At 37.2% G+C, this 19821-nt stretch overlaps 1 protein-coding gene across 2 annotated transcripts in view; it reads right to left on the bottom strand.

Moving 5' to 3' along the window:
• The window catches only part of LRP6 (LDL receptor related protein 6), a 126920-nt gene that overhangs the window by 15814 nt on the left and 91285 nt on the right, over positions 1 to 19821 (bottom strand). For both annotated transcript variants that reach the window (XM_037514343.2, XM_054696444.1), the window contains exons 13-17: positions 17809 to 18011; positions 15899 to 16110; positions 14277 to 14467; positions 6846 to 7055; positions 4789 to 4914 (exon numbers count right to left, since the gene is read on the bottom strand). In XM_037514343.2, the coding sequence (XP_037370240.1) occupies positions 4789 to 4914; positions 6846 to 7055; positions 14277 to 14467; positions 15899 to 16110; positions 17809 to 18011 (942 nt within the window). The remainder of the gene's footprint in view (positions 1 to 4788; positions 4915 to 6845; positions 7056 to 14276; positions 14468 to 15898; positions 16111 to 17808; positions 18012 to 19821) is intronic.

Genomic DNA, 19821 nt, shown 5'->3' with positions numbered 1-19821 from the left:
TAGAGACCAACACAATGGTACTAAATTGTACTAGTAGTCATTGCATTCTACACAGCCATACAACTCCATAGTTTAAAAAAAAATCAACTGAAAAGTTATATTTAAAAACCAACCTTTTGTATAAGTCACTTTAGTATTCTGTTTGATAAAATAGGAAGTATGTTTATAACTCATGCTGCACACCTAAGTACAATGATTTCTCAAGGGAATGCACTTTGGGTTGTAACTCAATCCAGAATGAAATACCATTTTTATTAAAACAAAACAAAAAAAAACCTGACAGATAAACTATAATTATCTATACCTGGGTATCTAGCAGGAATTTTTTTGAATAAGCAGTGAATATGTTACTTTGAAGAAAACAATGACAAATCATACCATTGTACTTTATGGCAAAATGTAATACTAAAGCTTTCATTCAGAAATTATAATCTTGGAAAACCTGTACCTTACACTGTAAACCTGACAGACCTATAGTACTTGTTTTGCTGATGAGACTGGTAGTGATATTAAAGTGATTTTTATATTGTATAATGAAATGCATCAAAAATCTAAAGATCTGAGAATTTCTGAACAAAATTCTAATTTCTCCAAATGAACAAAGCTCAAGTTCACAAAATCACACATGGGCAAAATATCATCCATTCAGAGCACAAAACAGATGAACAAATTTTAATATAGGACTAATATATTACAATAGACTGAATACAAGTTAACATGAGAATTCAGACCAATATTAAAAAGATTAAAGAAACATTGTAACAATGATAAACTTATCTCTATTTTGCTTTAGAAAATAGTTAATTTTTTTTTTAATGGCATGTATTTATTTATTTATTTATTTGTCTGTTTGTTTGTTTTTTTGTTTATACATGCACTGGGTATAGTCAGAAGCGCGGGAGGGTGAGAGAATTCACCAGAGCAAGAGCGGGGAGCAGAGCAGGCAGAAGGACCGAAGTACACTGCTGAGGGGAGCAGCGGGCGCCAGGAGAGGACTGCACACCATGTGGGACCCTCCTCCGGTGGCCGGGGAGCAGCCGGGGATCGAACCGGCACAGCAGAGGCTGCGGGCAGCTTCGCAACCCAGCGCTCAACCGCTGCGCCACCGGGGAGGCCCGAAAATAGTTAATTTTTTAAAACAGATTTCACTTGAGAACATGTAAAGGCTTGTTATTATGATTTCTTAATGAATAACTTTTGATGTTCTTGGTTTTAAATTTAGTACAATCTGTACAAATAAATACTACCTATAAAAAAAGAGCTCTTGGGGTCCTCATTAATTTTTAATTTGTTTTTTATTTTTATTTATTTCTTTATTTTTTACATTTTAAAAGGACAGGTTTATTAGGAAAAGGAGAAAAAGAGAGGCACCTGTGTAGTAATAGGTGGCAGGAGAGTTGCCCTCCGTAAGTTTTTAAAGTGTAAAAATAAGCTGAGATCAACAATTTGAGAACTGTGATTCAAGTCCAATGTCTGTGTATTACAAAGAAGGAAACTGAGCTTGAGAGGGGCTCAGTGACTGCCCAAAGTCACAGAACTTTCTATAAACAAGAGTTGATTATAGGGGGGGGAAGCCCAAGCAAGACTAACCACTGCTTTACTAACCACTGTCCACTGCTTTACTACTGTATCACATGCCTAATGAATTTTTTTTTTTTAAAGTTTTTATTTATGTTTACAAGAACTGGGGGGTAGGCCAGAGGTGCAGGGGGTGAGAGGATTCACCAGAGACAGGGTGGGGAGCAGAACAGGCAGATCTATTGAAATACACTGCTGAGGGAGGTCTGCCGTGCCATGTGGGTCAGTTCTCTGACCGGGGATCAAACTCATGCCGCAGTAGCTAGCAATAGCTTGCTAGTGCTGAGACTTTAACCCCTGCACCAACAGGGAGGCCCTAAACGAGTTATTTTAAAAACTTGTACAGAATACAACTTTAGCACATCATTATGGATCAGAAACCCTTTTAACATTAAAACAGAAAATATTGAAGATTTACAGGAGAACATTTTACATGGGAAATTTGAGATTATTTGCATAAAGAATTTGAGCCTATTATGCATTCACTACTATATTAGGTTGTTCAGAGAACTGAAGTAGATAAAATATGGTCCATAGCTTTAAGGAGTTTTTCATTTGGTTGGGATATGTAAAGACTGCTCAATATAAAACAGATTTTTGTCTTACTCTGACCTGCATGTGATGCAAATGGTTATAAAAGTGCTACAATTCAGAGAAAGGAGAGACCAAAAATAGCTAGTAAAGATCATGAGGAGACAGCCTGCACCCCGGAATGTTAGTCAAATTAACATGATCATGCAAAAAGAGAGCTACATCCCTGAAACACCACACGTAAAGCCAGGGAGACAAAAACAAAAAACATGCTATGGTAATCACCAAACTAGAAACAGCCAACAAAACTAAAGCGAGCAAGTTGAGAAACTAAGATAGACAGGAAAACAGGCTCAAGTGAAAACATGTCTTGAAGGTCAGGTAAAGGAATTTAGATTCTGCATTTCATTAGCTCCACTGTAAAGTCAGTATTAAATAACAAATAAATCATACACACAAACATACACTGCACTTTTTATTCTTAATCACAAAAATTTCAAACTAAAATTTCCCTCAAGAATAAAATGTGGCATATTTACAAAATGAAATACTACTCAGTAATAAAAACTACTAATGCACTCCACTACACAGCTGAATCACAAAAATAGTAAAAAAAGAGTACATATGTCATGATTACAGTTAAATAAAGTTCAAGAACAGGCAACACTAAACCACAGGGATAAAACCAAAATAGTAGTTATTTCTAGGAGAATTGGCTGCTAGCAGATACAAGGGCCCTTTTTTTTTAACAATTGTATGTCTTCATTTGGGTGTTGGTGACGGGAACTGTTTAAGTTTGTTAAAGTGCACTAAAAATCGCTAAATGTGAAAAAAAAAAATCAAGTCTCTTAAGACACTTTCTAAATGGAAGGTAGTATCTTTGATTCAGTATTTTCTACATTATCATTAAATTATTCTAGGATTTGCTTATTAGAGTAACAATCTGACACCTTGACATGTAAAACTTGTAAATTTTTTTTAAGGTTTATTTATTTATGCATACAAGAACTGGGGTGTAAGCCAGAGGTGTGGGGGTGAGGGGATTCACCAGAGACAGAGTAGGGAGCAGAACAGGCCGATCTACTGATATACACTGCTGAGGGGAGCAGGAGGTGAGGCAGGAGAGGTCTGCTGGTCATGTGGGTTAGCTCCCTGGCCAGCTGGATGGTGCTTTAGAGGCTGGCAATAGCTTGATAGCACTGTGTCTTTAAACCCTGCGCCACTGGGGAAGCCCTTGCAATTTTTTAAATTGTGGTAAAAGATACCTAACATGAAATTTTCCATGTGAACCATTTTAAAGTGACTGTATAGTTCAGTGGCATTAAGTACATTCACATTGCTTTTTCATGGGATGCACACCTGATCTATCCAACTAAATTGTACATTTCATAGTAAAAATCTTCAAATGTCTTATAGCCCAAGCAGAGTGCCTCACATCTGTTACTTAGTGTTATTAAAAAAAAAAAAAAAAAAAAAACAAACCTTAGAAGTTAGAATAAAATATCACATAACACAATATTAATCAATTTTTATATTCTAAGGGTATATGTCATCTTTGTGCATGGAAATAAGTAAGTAATGTAATTGCCATCACACTATTTTAATACTTTTTTGACACAAACTTGAGACAAACTTTGACTACACTTTCACATCTGATATGATCATACGTTTAATAGCTGCATAAATTCAGTTATTTTACTTAAATTTTCCTGTTAATTAAAATCATGTTGTTTTTTTGGGCCTCCCCGGTGGCGCAGCGGTTGAGCGCTGGGTTGTGAAGCTGCCCACAGCCTCTGCAGCGCCAGTTCGATCCCCGGCCACCGGCAAGGGTCCCACATGATGCGCAGACCTCTCCTGCTGTGCCCGCTGCTCCCCTCAGCAGTGTACTTCGTCAGTCTGCCTGTTCTGCTTCCCGCTCCGGCTCTGGTGGATTCTCTCACCCTCCCACGCTTCTGACTGTACCCAGTGCTTGTATAAATAAATAAACAAATCTTTTTTAAAAAAAATCATGTTGTTTTTAAATGTCTGCTACTGTAAAGGACAGTCTTTATCCTTCAATTGAATTAAATTAGAATTATTCCCAAGAAGAAGATATCTGAATTAAGGGAATGAATATTTTGGTGTTTAATGGTACCATACTATGCTTTAGCAAATGAATATACCAATATGTTTTAGCCCCACAGGTAAATGAACCAATTTCACTACAACATTTTTACTATCCAGTGGTATCTGAACAATATATATATATATTTTTTTGGCTATGTAAATAAAAAAAGAAAAAACCAGGAAAATGCTGATGGTTCGGAACAAAACAATATTCTTTTCACTGGGTACATAAATTGGCAGAATCCAGAATCCAGTGCCTGGACATTATAGGAAGTAAAATGATTTCTTCTTGTTACCCTCTAGGGATGGAAAAAGCAACTTTTTTATTAGGGAACACACTCACAAGATGAGTTTCCCCCATAATACCACTTTCTTCTGAGAGCCAAAAAGGGCTCTTCTGTCAAGATGGATTTACTCTTAGTTCAAATGCCTCAAAGAGTACAGATGAATGGAATAGAAGTGACCAATAAAGTTAGGAGAAAGCAATTTCACTGCCAAATCTCAGAATGCTAGATTAACTGACAGACCAAGTTAACTGGCACTTATACCCACACAATAAAATGAAATCTTTACCTCCACATGATAGCTCATCTTGAAGCAGAACCAAGTGCATAGGGCAAGAGCACCTTGTAGTACCATCTCCTTTTACAAGGCAAATATGTGAACAGCCACCATTATCCTGAGCACAAGGATGTTGTCCTGCAAAAGATAAGAAAAACCCAGTCAAAATCAACTGCATATGAATTATCAAAGAAATTAAGTATGAGGTCACCTTAGACTTGATTTTCATACAATTCCTCACTTCATCCCTATACAATCTATAAGAAAATGAGGACAACTTCAAAACACAGTATACTTGTGCCTAACCACATATTTATATATCTACTAAATATCAACAAATAACAAGTATCTTAAGCAAGCTAATAGTACAACTCATGTTAATTTTTGTGAATAAGAAAAGCTGATTGCTGTAACTAAAAAAACTGTTAGGGAGGATGATGGGACTTGGATATTATTCTATTTAGAATATTAAAACTTTCCTAAACTCAAGATTTTAACTCAAGTTCTCTTTTCTGAAAGATGACTTTACTCAAAAAAGTACATTTTAATGAGAAATTCACTGAAAAATTTTAAAGTTTTCGAAGAAAAATCCTAAGGTGATATGAAACTCATCATTCAGAGACAACCAAAATTATTTGCTTGGTTAACTGCAAAAGATAACCTGCAATGTTACAAACGCCTAATTTCCACATACTTGGTTTAAATTACTTGTAAAGCTTGTCTGACAAATTATACTTAATGAAATCAAATACATTTGATTTGAATTTTCTATTAGCTTGTATTAAAAAGCAAATTGCCATTTGTCATCACCAACATCTAATGTAGCCACCTATTCATTATCTGCCTCTCCTCTATAATAATGCATCAGTTCTGCTTCAGAGTGTGCTGATGAGATTGAGAGAGCAGGCGCTCTATCTATATCAACAGATGTGCTTTATGACAACATAGGTATCCCAAAAAAGACATAGCCCATACAGCAGTTTCAACATTTTCATTCCATGACACTTTTGATAAACAAGACTCTTATTTCCTGAATATCATTAGAAATTTGAAAATTTTTTTTGAACTATTAAAACATAACTAAATATTGAATTATATAAAAAGATACCACTTCTGAATTCTGAATATCTGCTGAGACTTTCTGCAATAAAATACTCATATATCAATTTAATAGCTTAGGTACTATGTATCTACTACCTTATTTCTATAAAAATCTCAGCATGAGATAAATGTAACAGAACACTTCCAACTTTCCAATTCTCAAATCCTTCTAACTTAACTCCTAAGATCACACACAGTGACAACATTGAACAAGCAATGTTACCCTCATTTCTCTTCTCTCCTTCCATACTCCAATTTCATTTAAAACTTTATAGTGAGAAGTTAAGGCGTTTCAAAAGCTCTCTCTTATATGCCTCCATTTAACATTAGCATTCCAGGTACTATCATATTATGGCTATAGTAGTGATGGTATCTTTGATTATAGCACATATTAACAAGTAACTAAGTCAAGATAATTAGCCATTTTTAAAAGGTCTCACTAGGATAAAAGCAAATATTTTGGTTACTTTTATAAGCAGAGGATTGAAACGTATCCAAAAAGGTAAAAAACAAGCACTTAAGGACACACTGATTTTTAGTTTGCTTTGTTATTGCTTAAGAATAAGGTTATTCCATGATATTACATTTATCATTCTATAAATATAATTATTCTGCTTTTGTTCCACCTATGGTAGGTATAAGGAAACAAAAGAAATATGTGCTTTATTTTGAAAGGGACTGAAAGAAATAAAAAGTTGCCATGAGAAGCAGAGTCTGTCCAACCTGGGGAAATTTGAAAATGAGCAAGCCCATACCTTCCTGTCAATATCTGTTTTTGCAGGGAAAAGACATTTAATTTGAAAAAGCTCCCAGGTCAGTTTGACATAAGTGGGTTTTTTTTTTAAAGGCAAAACTGAAAGTGCATAAAAATCTTGAAGAGGTAAGAAACACAAAAGAACCTTTAATTCTATCTTAATTTCTTATGATAAACTCAAATCCTATAATAAGCATACCCCAATAGCACTTACTGTATTCCTGAAGATTCAGTTCTTTCACTGCATGAATGTCACTAAGCTGGGCAATTCGAGCCTGGACTTTGGTTCTACCCTCTCGACCTGTCATGTCAATTTTTTCAATCATTTGCTGCTGTTTATCAATCCAATATAGCCAGTTTTCAAACACAGTCAGTCCCACTGGCTGCAAAATATTGGAGTCTTCTAACACTATTCGGTTGGCACCTTGGAAAACAGAACATTCAACAGAAACGATTCAATGATTATTATCAGTTAAAGATTGTAAAAGTATTGAAAAGGAAAGGAGGTAAGCTTTCTACCATAGAACTTAAAAACATTCTAAGAAAAGATATATACATACCAGAAAAAAGATAACAGAGTAAACACTCAGGCACAGTCAAAAGCAAAGTGCTAACATTAAGGAATGCCAAGTTCATAGAAAGGTACTTAGAGCAGTTTTCAAATGTGCAGGGTCTATTTTTAAAATTAAATTTTATGAAAAATTCTTAACATGTAAAACAAATAAATATGGTGTTTCTCTAGAGGAAGCAGAGGGAACCAGTCCAGAGAACTGTGCTCTGGGCCTCCCCCACTCACCAAAGGCATAAGCAATGAACAACTCCACCCTCATACCACCTGGCTACCTAGACTGAGGAAAAATGGCTGACTCAGAGGTTACCTGGGTCAAGGCGCACCTCAAAGTAAGAATTCTTCCTACAACATCCCCACACAGAGCCATCCAGACTAATATAAAGTTCTTTCACATACTGTGCTGAAATCTATACTCCCAATCCTCATCCCTATAGTTTCTCCCTGAAAGAGAAAAAAATACATTTTCTCCTCTTCGTAATAGGCCTTCAAATATATATTTTCATGGTTCGTAAGTAATGAATTCAAAGAAAGGCAATAGCTTATACTTTGGAAATGTCAGAGGAGATTCCAGGAAAGAGACAAACATAAAGCTAAGTTTCAATAAATGGAGGAAAGCAGGGAGCTACTCCAGATGAGAAGGCATTCACTAAGTGAACATTCAAATCTGTGGGGTTAAATACAAGTATACTTATGCTTCCTTCTGAAAATATACTAAAATGGCATTACAATTAAGACATGAAAACAAGGACAAGTAGGACAGAAGCAGAGAAAAGTGATGAAATTTAGAAGTTGGAGGACAGACCAGAGATCATCACATAGGAACTGAGAGAAAGCTACACGCCTGCAGTCAGTGAAATCAGTAACAAAACCGATCACCTCAGGAACTAGGTCACCAAGTACTTGGGAGGGGAGCAAAGGAAGGAGTCACATGGCTGGTGCTAAAAGAAGAGTCCTGGTTGTATCTCCTCCATTTCTCTAGCAGAAGACTGCAGATACACTTTTTTTAAGTGCTAGAACCAGACTTAACAAACCAAGCAAAGACATAGAGTACAATGCTATTCATGGGATTTTACAGAATTACCTAAAATTCTATTTTCTAATTGGTGAGTCTCCCAAAACCCTTCTCCTATCAGACTCCAGGAATACAGCATCCAGTTTTTATCTTCATACAGAAGACTGGAAGATAGCAAAATATATCTTCATCAGAAAGTCAACTTACAATGTCAAAAATGGAAAAAAATCAAGAAATAGCAGTTGCAAGCATCTTATTTTAGAATATCTGAATGTGGACGCCTGAGGTTGGGAACTGAGAATAGGAAAGAGAAGAGCAGTACTTCCTGTTATAAGCCAAGAAGCCATTTGATTTACATATTTAAAGGTATTACTTTAATGAAAATTAAGTGCTCCTCCTCAAAACACTAAAAATAGATGTACTGTATGACCCAGCAAATCTACTTTTAAGTATCGAGGAAAAATACAAAACATTAATTGGAAGAGATGTAAGTACTTCTATGTTCACTGCAGTCCTATTTACAATAGCCAAGTTATGGAAACAACTTAAGTGCCCAAGGTCAAAGGAGTGGATCAGAATAATGTGGTGTGAATAAATACACATTTTTTTTTTTAAATTGTGTGTTGGTGTACAGTGGAATACTACTCAGTGATAAAATAAACTCTTGCCATTTGTGTCAACATGAATGGAAGTCAAGAGGATGATGTGAAACAAAATAAGCCAGAAAGAGAAAGCCAAATACTGGATGGTCTCGCTAATATGAGAAACAAAGGGATAGTGGAAACAAAACCAGTTAGAAACTCTTGACATCTGATTGCAAAATTGAGGCAGTCAAGAAGGGGAGGGTAGCAGAGTGGCAGTGGGGAAGGAAGGAGTCCAATGGAACATGGTGGAGGATTATTGGGACACTGGTGATGGGCATGGCATGGAAATATACATTTATAGAGGTTTAAACCTACAACCTCCAAAGCAGATACAACAATGTAAACCAATTGTACATCAATAAACATAATTTAAAAAATAAACAATAAAAACCACTGTCTAAAAAAATTAAACAGTAATATAATAGGAGTGATTATGGCAGCAGAAGAGTGTCGCAGTGTCTCTGCAGGACCCCAAAGATGATGAAGACCTGATCTACTTTGATGGCAGTGATAGAAAGGGTATAAGCAGAACACTGGAACCAACAATGAAAAGACATGCTTATCTATTCAATAAACTAAGCACGCACTAAATGCAATCCATTGTAAAAAGCTCTGCAGGAGGCTAAAAATATGAAGTGGAAAGAGAGTCCATGAAAAAAAGTGCACAATTTTCTGTGAATATATAAGAAATTAAAAAACCCACTAACATTACATTACACTAACCTAATTACATTAAAAGAGAAAAAAGGAAACATTCCTTTTCAAGAGGCCAACACAACCTGATGGCAAAACAAGTACATAAGAAAGGAAAGTTCCAGGGTAGCCTTTCTCATGAATACAGATGTAAATAAACATCTTTAACAAAACAGTGGAAGTCAAATCCAGCATTATATGAAAAGGATAATGTATCATGCCAAATCTGATTTATCCTAGCAAACAAGGAACAGAAGGGAACTTTCCTAATCTGATTTTAAAAAAATGGCTATCTACAGAAAAACTTTAGCAAACATAATACCTATTCATTAAGTATAAAATCATGATTTTCAAAATCAAGAAAAACAAAAACCAACAAACAAAAAAATACAAAGATTCTCTTATTCTATTCAACATTGTACTGGGGGTCCTAGCCAGTGTTAAAAGGCAAAGAAAAGGGGCTGGAAAAGGTAAAATAAAACTGTGATTATTTGTAGACAACAGATTCTGGAATGTAGAAACAACAGATCAAAGAATTTAGCAAAGTTTCTGGGTATAAGCTCAATATAGCAAAGAAGGCAGAGAAAGAAACCTCTTTTCTCTCTTCCAGTCACAGATAGATGATGAAATATTTAATTTAGACTATTCTTCACCATTAGCATCAAATACCAAGAATAACTCTAATAGTGAGGGGTAAGACATTTATACACAAAACTATGAAACACTGAGGGAAATTAAAGTTCTCAATCAAGGAGGGTTCTGCCATGTTCAGGGTCTGAAGAACTGATCATTAAAAAGAATTCTCCCCACACTGGCTTAGAAATTCAAAGTAAACCCAGTCAAAATCAAGAGCAGGGCCTCCCCGGTGGCGCAGCGGTTGAGCGCTGGGTTGTGAAGCTGCCCGCAGCCTCGGCGGCGCCGGTTCGATCCCCGGCTGCTCCCCAGCCACCAGAGGAGGGTCCCACATGGCGCGCAGACCTCTCCTGCCGCCCGCTGCTCCCCTCAGCAGTGTACTTCGGTCCTTCTGCCTGCTGTGCTCCCCGCTCTGGCTCTGGTGAATTCTCTCACCCTCCCGCGCTTCTGACTGTACCCAGTGCATGTATAAACAAAACAAACAAACAAACAAACAAATAAATAAAACATGCCTCTATTTAAAAAAAAAAAAAAAAATCAAGAGCAGATTTGTCTTTTTTTGGTGGAAACTCAGAAACTGATTCTAAAATGTACATGGGGGCCTACCTGGTGGCGCAAGGGGTTAAGCGCCGCACTATGAAACAATCCGCACTATGAAACAATCCGCAGTCTCTGCAGCACAAGTTCAATCCCCCACTGGCCAGCAACCCCTATGGCGCAGCAGACCTCTCCTGCCTCTCCCACTGCTCCCCTCAGCAGTGTATTTCAGTCAGTCTGCGTACTCTGTCTCTGGTGAACCCTCTTACCTGCCTGCCTCCCCGTCACCCCCCACCCCCGCACCTCTGGCCTGTACAGAAGTATCAATGCATAAATAAATAAATCTTTAAAAATAAATAGATAGAATCACTTTGGAAAATAATATGGATAGATCTACTGAAGCTAATATATATACCTACCATATTACACAATGTGAGTATAAGAATAATCATGCATCACTGCTTTTAAGATTAAAAAATGGAAACAGCAGTTTAGGTAGGCAGCAGAATAGACAAACTGTAGAATGCTCATGCAATGAAATACTAACTAGCATTGAAAACAAATGGTATAGGAGTTGTGGATCAAAGGGGACATATTAAAACCATTATCAATCTGAAAAGAAGCAAGCTACAAAAGAAAAGATGAGAATATTTATATAAAGTTTTAAAAAGGTTTAAAGTGTGTGTGCGTGTGTGTAGTAAAAGACACAAACACAAAGCAAAATATGCATGGCAAAGAAAAACATGAAAAGTAACTTCTGGAAATGGAGAACAGAATTAGGAAAGAGTCAAAGGATTTCAAATTACTCTCTAATGTTTTATTTCAAGTGAAAGGAGAAGGTAGATAAGTCCAAAAGCAAATATGGCAAAAACACTAAGATTTGACAGTGCTGGAGAGTAGGAACACTGTATCTTCCATATGTTGGAAACATTTCATGAGTAAGGGTATAAGAAAGTATAAAGAAAAACAAATTAATTCTTTGAAGTGTAATAATAGTGTTTTGAATTTCTTTTTTAAATTTCTAAACTGTCTTTTTTTTTTTTTTTTTTAAAGATTTATTTATTTATTTATACAAGCACTGGGTACAGTCAGACGCACGGGAGGGTGAGAGAATTCACCAGAGCCAGAGCAGGGAGCAAAGCAGGCAGAAGGACCCAAGTACATTGCTGAGGGGAGCAGCGGGCGGCTGGAGAGGTCTGCGCACCATGTGGGACCCTCCTCCAGTGGCTGGGGAGAAGCCGGGGATCGAACCGGTGCTGCAGAGGCTGCGGGCAGCTTCTCAACCCAGCGCTCAACCGCTGCGCCACCCGGGAGGCCCTCTAAACTGTCTTTTAATGAACATGTGCTGTATTTAAAAATGAAAAGTAAACACATAAATGCAGAGAGATAAAAAGGGGAAATACCCATGTTAAATATAAATTGGAGTTAAAGTACTGATATAAATAACTATTATAAAATTCATGGTGATATAAGAGATGTAGGTGATCAGATTAGGGAAACAATATACCACACCAGGAATGTACAAAAACGTGTGTGTGTGTGTGTTTGTGTACACACAACTGTTTAAAATCAGAGAAGACATAAAGGGAAACATTTGAACCCAAAAAGATATCATTTCTTAATTTTTTTCCAAAAAACTTACGTAAATTCAAAAACATAAAAATCCAAGTGATACAAAAATGCTCTTAATATTTTAGTGTGCAACTCTTACAGAACTTTCTCAAGGCACATTTTATCACCAACATTATATTCATGTTTCTTAATATATATACACAGTGCATGTACATATATTTTTGAAGGGCAATTTGCCAGCATACAATATAGCATTCTATATATAAACACACACATATAAAAAAAACCCAGTTTATATAGTTATATGTAATATATACTATGTATTATATACTATATATAACATATACTATAGTTTTAAATTTTAAACAAAATATTGTTACACAACTTAAAATTTTAAAAAATCATCCTTCTGGGGTCTCCCTGGTGGTGCAAGGGGTTAAGCACCACACTATGAAGCAATCCACAGGCCCTGCAGCATGAGTTCGATCCCCGGCCGGCCAGGGAGCAACCCACATGGCGAAGCAGACCTTTCCTGTCTCGCCTGCTGCTTCCCTCAGCAGTGTATTTCAGTCAGTCTGCCTATTGTGTTCCCCGCTCTGTCTCTGGTGAATCCTCTCACTCCCCTGCATCTCTGGCCTGTGTCCCAGCCCTTGCATGCATAAATAAATAAATCTTTAAAAAAAAAATCATCCTTCTATGACAGTCATACAGATCTACCATGTTTTTTAAATAACTATAATATTCCATACACTGGATATACTAAAATGCATTTCTCTGTGACAGACTATTATGAATAAGGCTCACAAATTGGGCTAGTGTTTCTGTAAGACAGCTATCTAAAAGGAAAATTTACTGACAAAATGCCCTTCAAAAATGTTCTACCAATTTCTACTTTCACCAAAGTGCATGAGGGTATGACATTTCCTACCATCCTGGGAAAAGTTGGGTATAATCCACTTTACAATATTTCTGTCACTCTGACAGACATAAGCTATGTTATTTTCTTTTCACTTTCCTGATCATTATTGAGGCCATAAAGAATATTTAGGGATAGGAGAGATAACAATGATTGCAGACAGAGGACTGCAGAGATATGAGAAAGTAAAAGTAGATCTGAAGACCAAGTAATGATTTAATTAGGTTAAAGCACCGATAATGTAAAGATGATTTGACTCTAATGACTTTGAGAACAAAGAATACCAACGTACGTGTACATACTAGACTTCTTTCCCTCAGGTTTTTTTAAAAAACATTTATGTATGTATGTATGTATGTATGTATGCATGTATAAATACATACATACATATAAGCACTGGGTACAGTCAGAAGCGTGGGAGGGTGGGAGAATTCACCAGAGCCAGAGCAGGGAACAGAACAGGCAGACCTGACGAAATACACTGCTGAGGGGAGCAGTGGACGCAGCAGCAGAGGTCTGTAGTGCCATGTGGGACCCTCGCCGGCGGCCAGGCATCAAACCGGCAGTGCAGAGGCTGAGGCCAGCTTCGCAGCCCAGCGCTCAATGGCTGTGCCACCAGGGAGGCCCTTTTCCCTCAAGTTTTAAGGCTAACTTGAAAGATTTTTTTCAGCACAGTAGTGATATGACTAGAAACCACACTTCAGGAATTAATATTGGAACAGTGTACCCAATTTCATAGGGAAAAAATCCAGTAAGGGTGGATTCAGGCCAGAGATGTTAAGAAAAACATAAACTAGAGCAAAGAATTAGGGAAGGAAAAGAGATGCATTAGTACTGTATTATTTACAGAGCCCACATCAAGGAAACTGGAAAGTTATTAGATAACAGAGGAAGTAATCCTACTGATGGCTGAAGACAATGTGCTCCCCAACCAAGTTGATGCTGATTACATTTAGTGAATACATGTAAAGAAACATGTACCAAAATAATATAATGAAAGAAAAATACAAATGCTAATGATGAATCATCTCAATACTGAAATCAAATTAAGAAATACATTTAAGTACCTGAAAGATCACTACTTTCAATTCGGCGGAGATCTGAATCAGCCCAAAAGAGCTTGCCCAATCTGCTATCAAGAGCCAAAGCAACTGGTTTACTTAAGCCACTGAAAAAGAGGACCTCCCGTTCTGTTCCATCCAAAGCAGCTCGTTCAATTTTGGGAGACCTTTCCTGAAGATTGGTAAAATACATATACCTGAAGAGAAAGGAGGAACAAAATAAGAAACCCAGCAAAATGACGACTTTTTGTTGATTAAGACATGAGGTATTTTTAAATATTTTAGAATACATTATTTTAAAAGTCACGAGATACTTTCAATAGCAGTAACAAAGGGTAAACACAAGTTGTTAGGGAGCTAACTTTGATGGATTAGTAAGACAAAGCATAGCAATTAAAAAAGTTAAATAAAGGGCCTCCCTGGTGGCGCAGCGGTTGAGTGCTGGGTTGCGAAGCTGCCCGCAGCCTCTGTGGCGCCGGTTCAATCCTCGGCTGCTCCCTGGCCACCAGAAAAGGGTCCTGCATGGCGCGCAGACCTCTCCTGCCGCCCACTGCTCCCCTCAGCAGTGTACTTCGGTCCTTCTGCCTGCTCTGCTCCCTGCTCTGGTGAATTGTCTCACCCTCCCGTGCTTCTGACTGTACCCAGTGTTTGTATAAATAAAATAAATCTTTAAAAAAAAAAAAAAAGGTTAAATAAAATAGTAACCAAAGAGATATGGACATAAAATCTTAATTCCTTCTTTAATTAGTCTACTTCATAACTAAAAATAAGTCACATATAAATCAATTCTTATATTTAATTTCCAGCATTTATCTCTTTCTTCTCTTTTGAAGTAAACTATTCACACTACTATATTCCTTATCATTCATTCAGATTATTTGCATACTTATTTGTGTAAGTATATTCAATAGAAAGCTCTGTAGTAAATAAAAGAAGACCTAACAGTTCTTGTCATAATAAAACCTAAAGTTTAGTAGGAAATATAAGACTTAAAAACAATTAATTATAAGGTGAACTGGAAAGGACTCAGTGAAACTAGATGCACAGATGTGTTGGCGAAATCACATCTGGCTGGTGGCAAGCAGATTAAGGAAAACTTCAAAGAATGTGGCAGCTCAAATGGTCAAATTTAGAATTAAAGCAATAGTTATTTAGAAGGAAATTCTCGACAGTAAAATAAGAGAAGATATAAGCAAAGATATAAGAAAATGCATAGGCAGGTGGATGGAAAATGTATGTTTTTTTTTCCACTGGAGTCCAGAACTTTTTTTTTTTAAGATTTATTTATTTATATAAGAACTGTGGTGCAGTCAGAGGCGCGGGAGGGTGAAAGAATTCACCAGAGCCAGACCAGGGAGCAGAACAGGCAGACGGACTGAAGACACTGATGAGGGGAGCAGTAGGCATGGCAGGAGAGGTCCGGTGCGCCATGTGGGATTCTCGCCGGCCGGCTGGGATAGAACCCACGCTGCAGAGGCTGCGGACCCCTTCATAGCGCTGCACTCAACCCGCTGTGCCATCAGGGAGGCCCCAGCGTCCAGAACTTTAAGAGGTAAATAACAAATGGGCTGAAAAGGAATGGTGAGTCTCAGATTCCAAGACATCTAAACACCACTTTAATAACATACCCTTTCTCTGGGTTTACCACAATGGCTCGAGGTCTGTCTTGTTCTCCTTTCAGCACCACTCCAATTGATCTCCCATCTAATCTTGTTACATTAATGACATTAGTGGCCTCACAAGTCCAGTAGATGTATCGGCTATAAATATCAATGCTGAGGTCATAGGGCTGTATTTCTAGGTTCTGGTTCGGAACAGAGCTCACAACAACAGTAAGACCCTAAGGAAAGAAAAAGACATACAAATAGAAAATTGGACCCCAAGCCAGACTTGAGGCGATCACACACAATGCTTACACTTAAGTGGTCACACATCTGAGAACAAACTCTCAAGTCTCAAGGGACATTTCTTAACAACACAAATTTTTTATGAGTAATGTGCTTCTTTGTTAACATGCATTTCAAATGTTCCCTTCAGTTTTTATGACATGGGGAGGAAGAGAGATCTGAGGCCATATTAGTTGCTCTAAGAACCTGACGGAGCATTGATTAGAGATGGGAGAGAGAAAATAGCAGCTGTCTCCTGTAACCTGGAGACAACTGTGGCTAGAACCATATCCTTGAAAGATCTCAGTGCAAAGGTCCTCAAGCAGGGCAAATTTTGCATTTGCAAAAGTCTCACCAGAGGTATTTGGCAGTGTCTGGAGACTTTTTTACTTGTTATGCCTGTGGGCATAAAACTGGCATGAAGGAGACAGAGGCCAGGGATGCGGCTAAACATCCCACAGTATATGGGCCAGACCCCCCACAACAAAGAATTATCTAGTCCAAAATGTCAATAGTGCTTAAATTGAGAAACTCTGCTCTGGAGACAATAGCAATTTGTCAAGGCTACAAACCAAATCTATTCATCATGTCTTTCTCTATTCCCCAAATCCACCAAAAAGAACTGTTTTGTACAAAGCCAAGCAAAAAGAGTCTTTGTCCATCTAGCCTCTCTGAATAAATTATATTTTATGTATTACTCAGCACAGCTGAGGTAATACATTCCTTAATGAGATTACCTCATTTATTTGCTGTGTCCTTGGCTGTAAAATGAGAGCTATAATTTCTATCTACTAGTTATCAGCCTGTTAATCCAGGCCTACATAGTATAAAGTACATCTGCAATATATCTCTATAATATACCCCTAAGTGATCTCTAATCAGCTCTAAATACATTTTGTGAGATAAAATATATCAAAGATTAGTAATCTAATCTCTCTAATTTTTAATATATTCAAAATCCAATTTAACATCATTGTTATAAGGAAGATGACAGTAATTGAAAGTAATCCCAGACTAACACTGCTTGGCCAAAGAAAGAAAGTAAAGAAGTATGGAAAGTATAATAAAACATGACTCATACACAGAATACGTAAGACTTGCTGATTATATTTTCTTTCCCATCCCATAGTCCCCAAATAATATTCTCCCCCCAAAACCAATAATGATAATGTATCCTAAATGATTTTAATTTTACTGAGCTTGTTTTGTATACTTCCTATTCTCTGAACCTTTTAAATAGTAAAGTAGCAATGTAAGTATTATTGAATTCTTACAATGTGATAAATAATGGGCTATGTGCTTTACATTTCTTTCAGCTAAAAGTTCCTAAGAATACTAGGAGTGATAGAGTTGAGATGAAAATCAACATCTAATTTCAAAATGTCTAATACTTCATGCAAATGAGCCACAACAAACAAAACTTTATATAAATGAATATGGTAGCAGTGACTGTCAAAACCAATATGTAAGCACAAGTTACCCTAATACAATTTAAATTACAATAACATGATCAGTTTTGATCATTAGGAGGGGTAAAAAACTGCTAGTCACCACCCCACCCCAAACAGAGTCAATGCTTAAGTAAAATAGGATGGTGGGTCAGTCTAGTTACTAGGCAGAAGAAATGGGTTTTGAACTGAGTCCTGAATTACCTGGCTGCCATCTTCTTGTGCTTTTCGGATCATGTTTTGCCGTGAATCAATCCAATATAGTTGCTTGTCTAGTGGGTCATAGTCAATGGCCCGGACATTCCGAAGGCTATGGATAGGAAGGATGATGTCAGGACTCTGCTGTTCATCAATCACCATGCGGTTGATGGCGCTCTTTTGACTGAAGAGCAGGAAAGTAGTTGGAGCTTAAAGAAAAAAAAATAGTAAATCTGAAAGAGTTGACCAGCCAGTGTACTATACAGCTCATACAAAACAGACACAGATATTGAAGAGGAAAGGTTGAAGACAACCCTTTGGTTATGCCCCTGAAAATTTTCAAGGTAACATTAATCAGCACTCTCATTACCAAACCAGTTATGAATTTACGCAATGAGATAGCCACCTAGCTGACTTGTCTCCATCTTGTCCACAGTAGTATTTGCAGGAAACTTGATTTCAGTGAAGCATTTGATAAGCTAAACAAAATACTCCTTGTCCACCATGTGACAAATGCTACCTCCTCCATAACCTACTCCTGTGGGTGAGAGGAAGTGAGGCCTCCATAGGTCAAAACACATAAGGTTGGGGGCCTCCCTGGTGGCGCAGCAGTTGAGCACTGCGCTGCAAAGCTGTCCGCAGCCTCTGCAGCTCCAGTATCATTCCCCGCTGCCCAGGGAGAACCCCACATGGCGCAGCAGGCCTCTCCTGCCTCGCCCGCTGCTCCCCTCAGCAATGTCTTTGGTCCATCTGCCTGTTCCTGCACCCCGCTCTGGCTCTGGTGAATTCTCTCACCCTCCCGTGCTTCTGACCTGTACCCCAGTTCTTGTATAAAATAAATAAATAAATCTTTAAAAAACAAAAACACACACACACATAAGTTTGGTTTAGTCTAAGGCCTCTCACTACATAGTCACTGATCTTAACTAAGTCACTAAACCTCTCTGGGTTAAGTTTACTCAATTCTAAAATTAGATTCTAATTACCTTGTCCCATCATTAAATTGCTATAAGAATTCTATAATGTATGTGAAAATATTTTTGTAAGGCTTTAACAACTTTATATAATGTAAAGTAAAAAATGTTTATTACTACCAATAATAGAATAATAAACTTGGTGTTAGCAGGAATTAAACAAATCCTCATGTATGATAGATACAGGCTTATTAGTACTGTATATGAGATGGCTACAGGGAGAAAGACCTATAAAAATCTTACACACAAAACATTAACAAATGCTTTATATTCATTATCTCTAATCCTCAAGACAAATCTTACGCTCTAAATTCATGAAATGGGGAAATACAATAAAGACAACTTTCCCCTTTCGCAGGGACTAGGCCTCTGGTAACTACATAGTCACCTTTAACAACAGAAAAACATCTAGAAAAGAATAGCCTTTGACTGTTACCAACAGTTTAAAACTCTAATCCATTCTGAAACTCTTTATTAAAAAATGTATTTATAAATGTCTTAACTTTCTCTACTTAACTTTCTCTACTCTTTTGGTGCTCAGTCATCACCTAAATACAGTAGAATTTTATGCTTCTTAGGGATAGAAACACAAGTGGCCAAGTTACAATTCCTTGCTTTAGCTCCCAATAAACCCTGTTCTTCACAGTTACATTATTTGTGGTTCCCTGGTTTACTTTACATTTACATTCAAATGCATACTGGCTTAAACCCTAAAGAAATTTATTGCCACTTACAAAGAAACCTGATATTCACAACCCCAAAATTCTGCTTAAGTAAGTTCTTCATTGGCCAAAAGCCCACACCTAACTCAGAAGATTTGGAAATTATTTCAGTGATTCCACTGGAACTCTCCAACACCTGGATCCCATCACAAATTGATTTAACTTTCAGCAATTTTAATAGAAGCCTGCCTTAAGTAGGATGAACACAAAATAAGAGAATAGCTAACAAGTCTCCCATCTTTCTTTTTTTTGGCAGTACTTTCCTGTAAATCAAGAAATACAAGACTCTAAATTCTAAGTCTCCAACAGAATAAGCATTGGTT

This window comes from Talpa occidentalis, unplaced genomic scaffold, assembly GCF_014898055.3.
Source record: "Talpa occidentalis isolate TD23 unplaced genomic scaffold, MPIMG_talOcc4v2.1 talOcc4.16, whole genome shotgun sequence".
In the NCBI taxonomy this organism is placed as follows: Eukaryota; Metazoa; Chordata; class Mammalia; order Eulipotyphla; family Talpidae; genus Talpa; species Talpa occidentalis.
The sequence above is the reverse complement of the archived record's forward strand: the minus strand, read 5'-3'. Positions and strand labels throughout refer to the sequence as shown.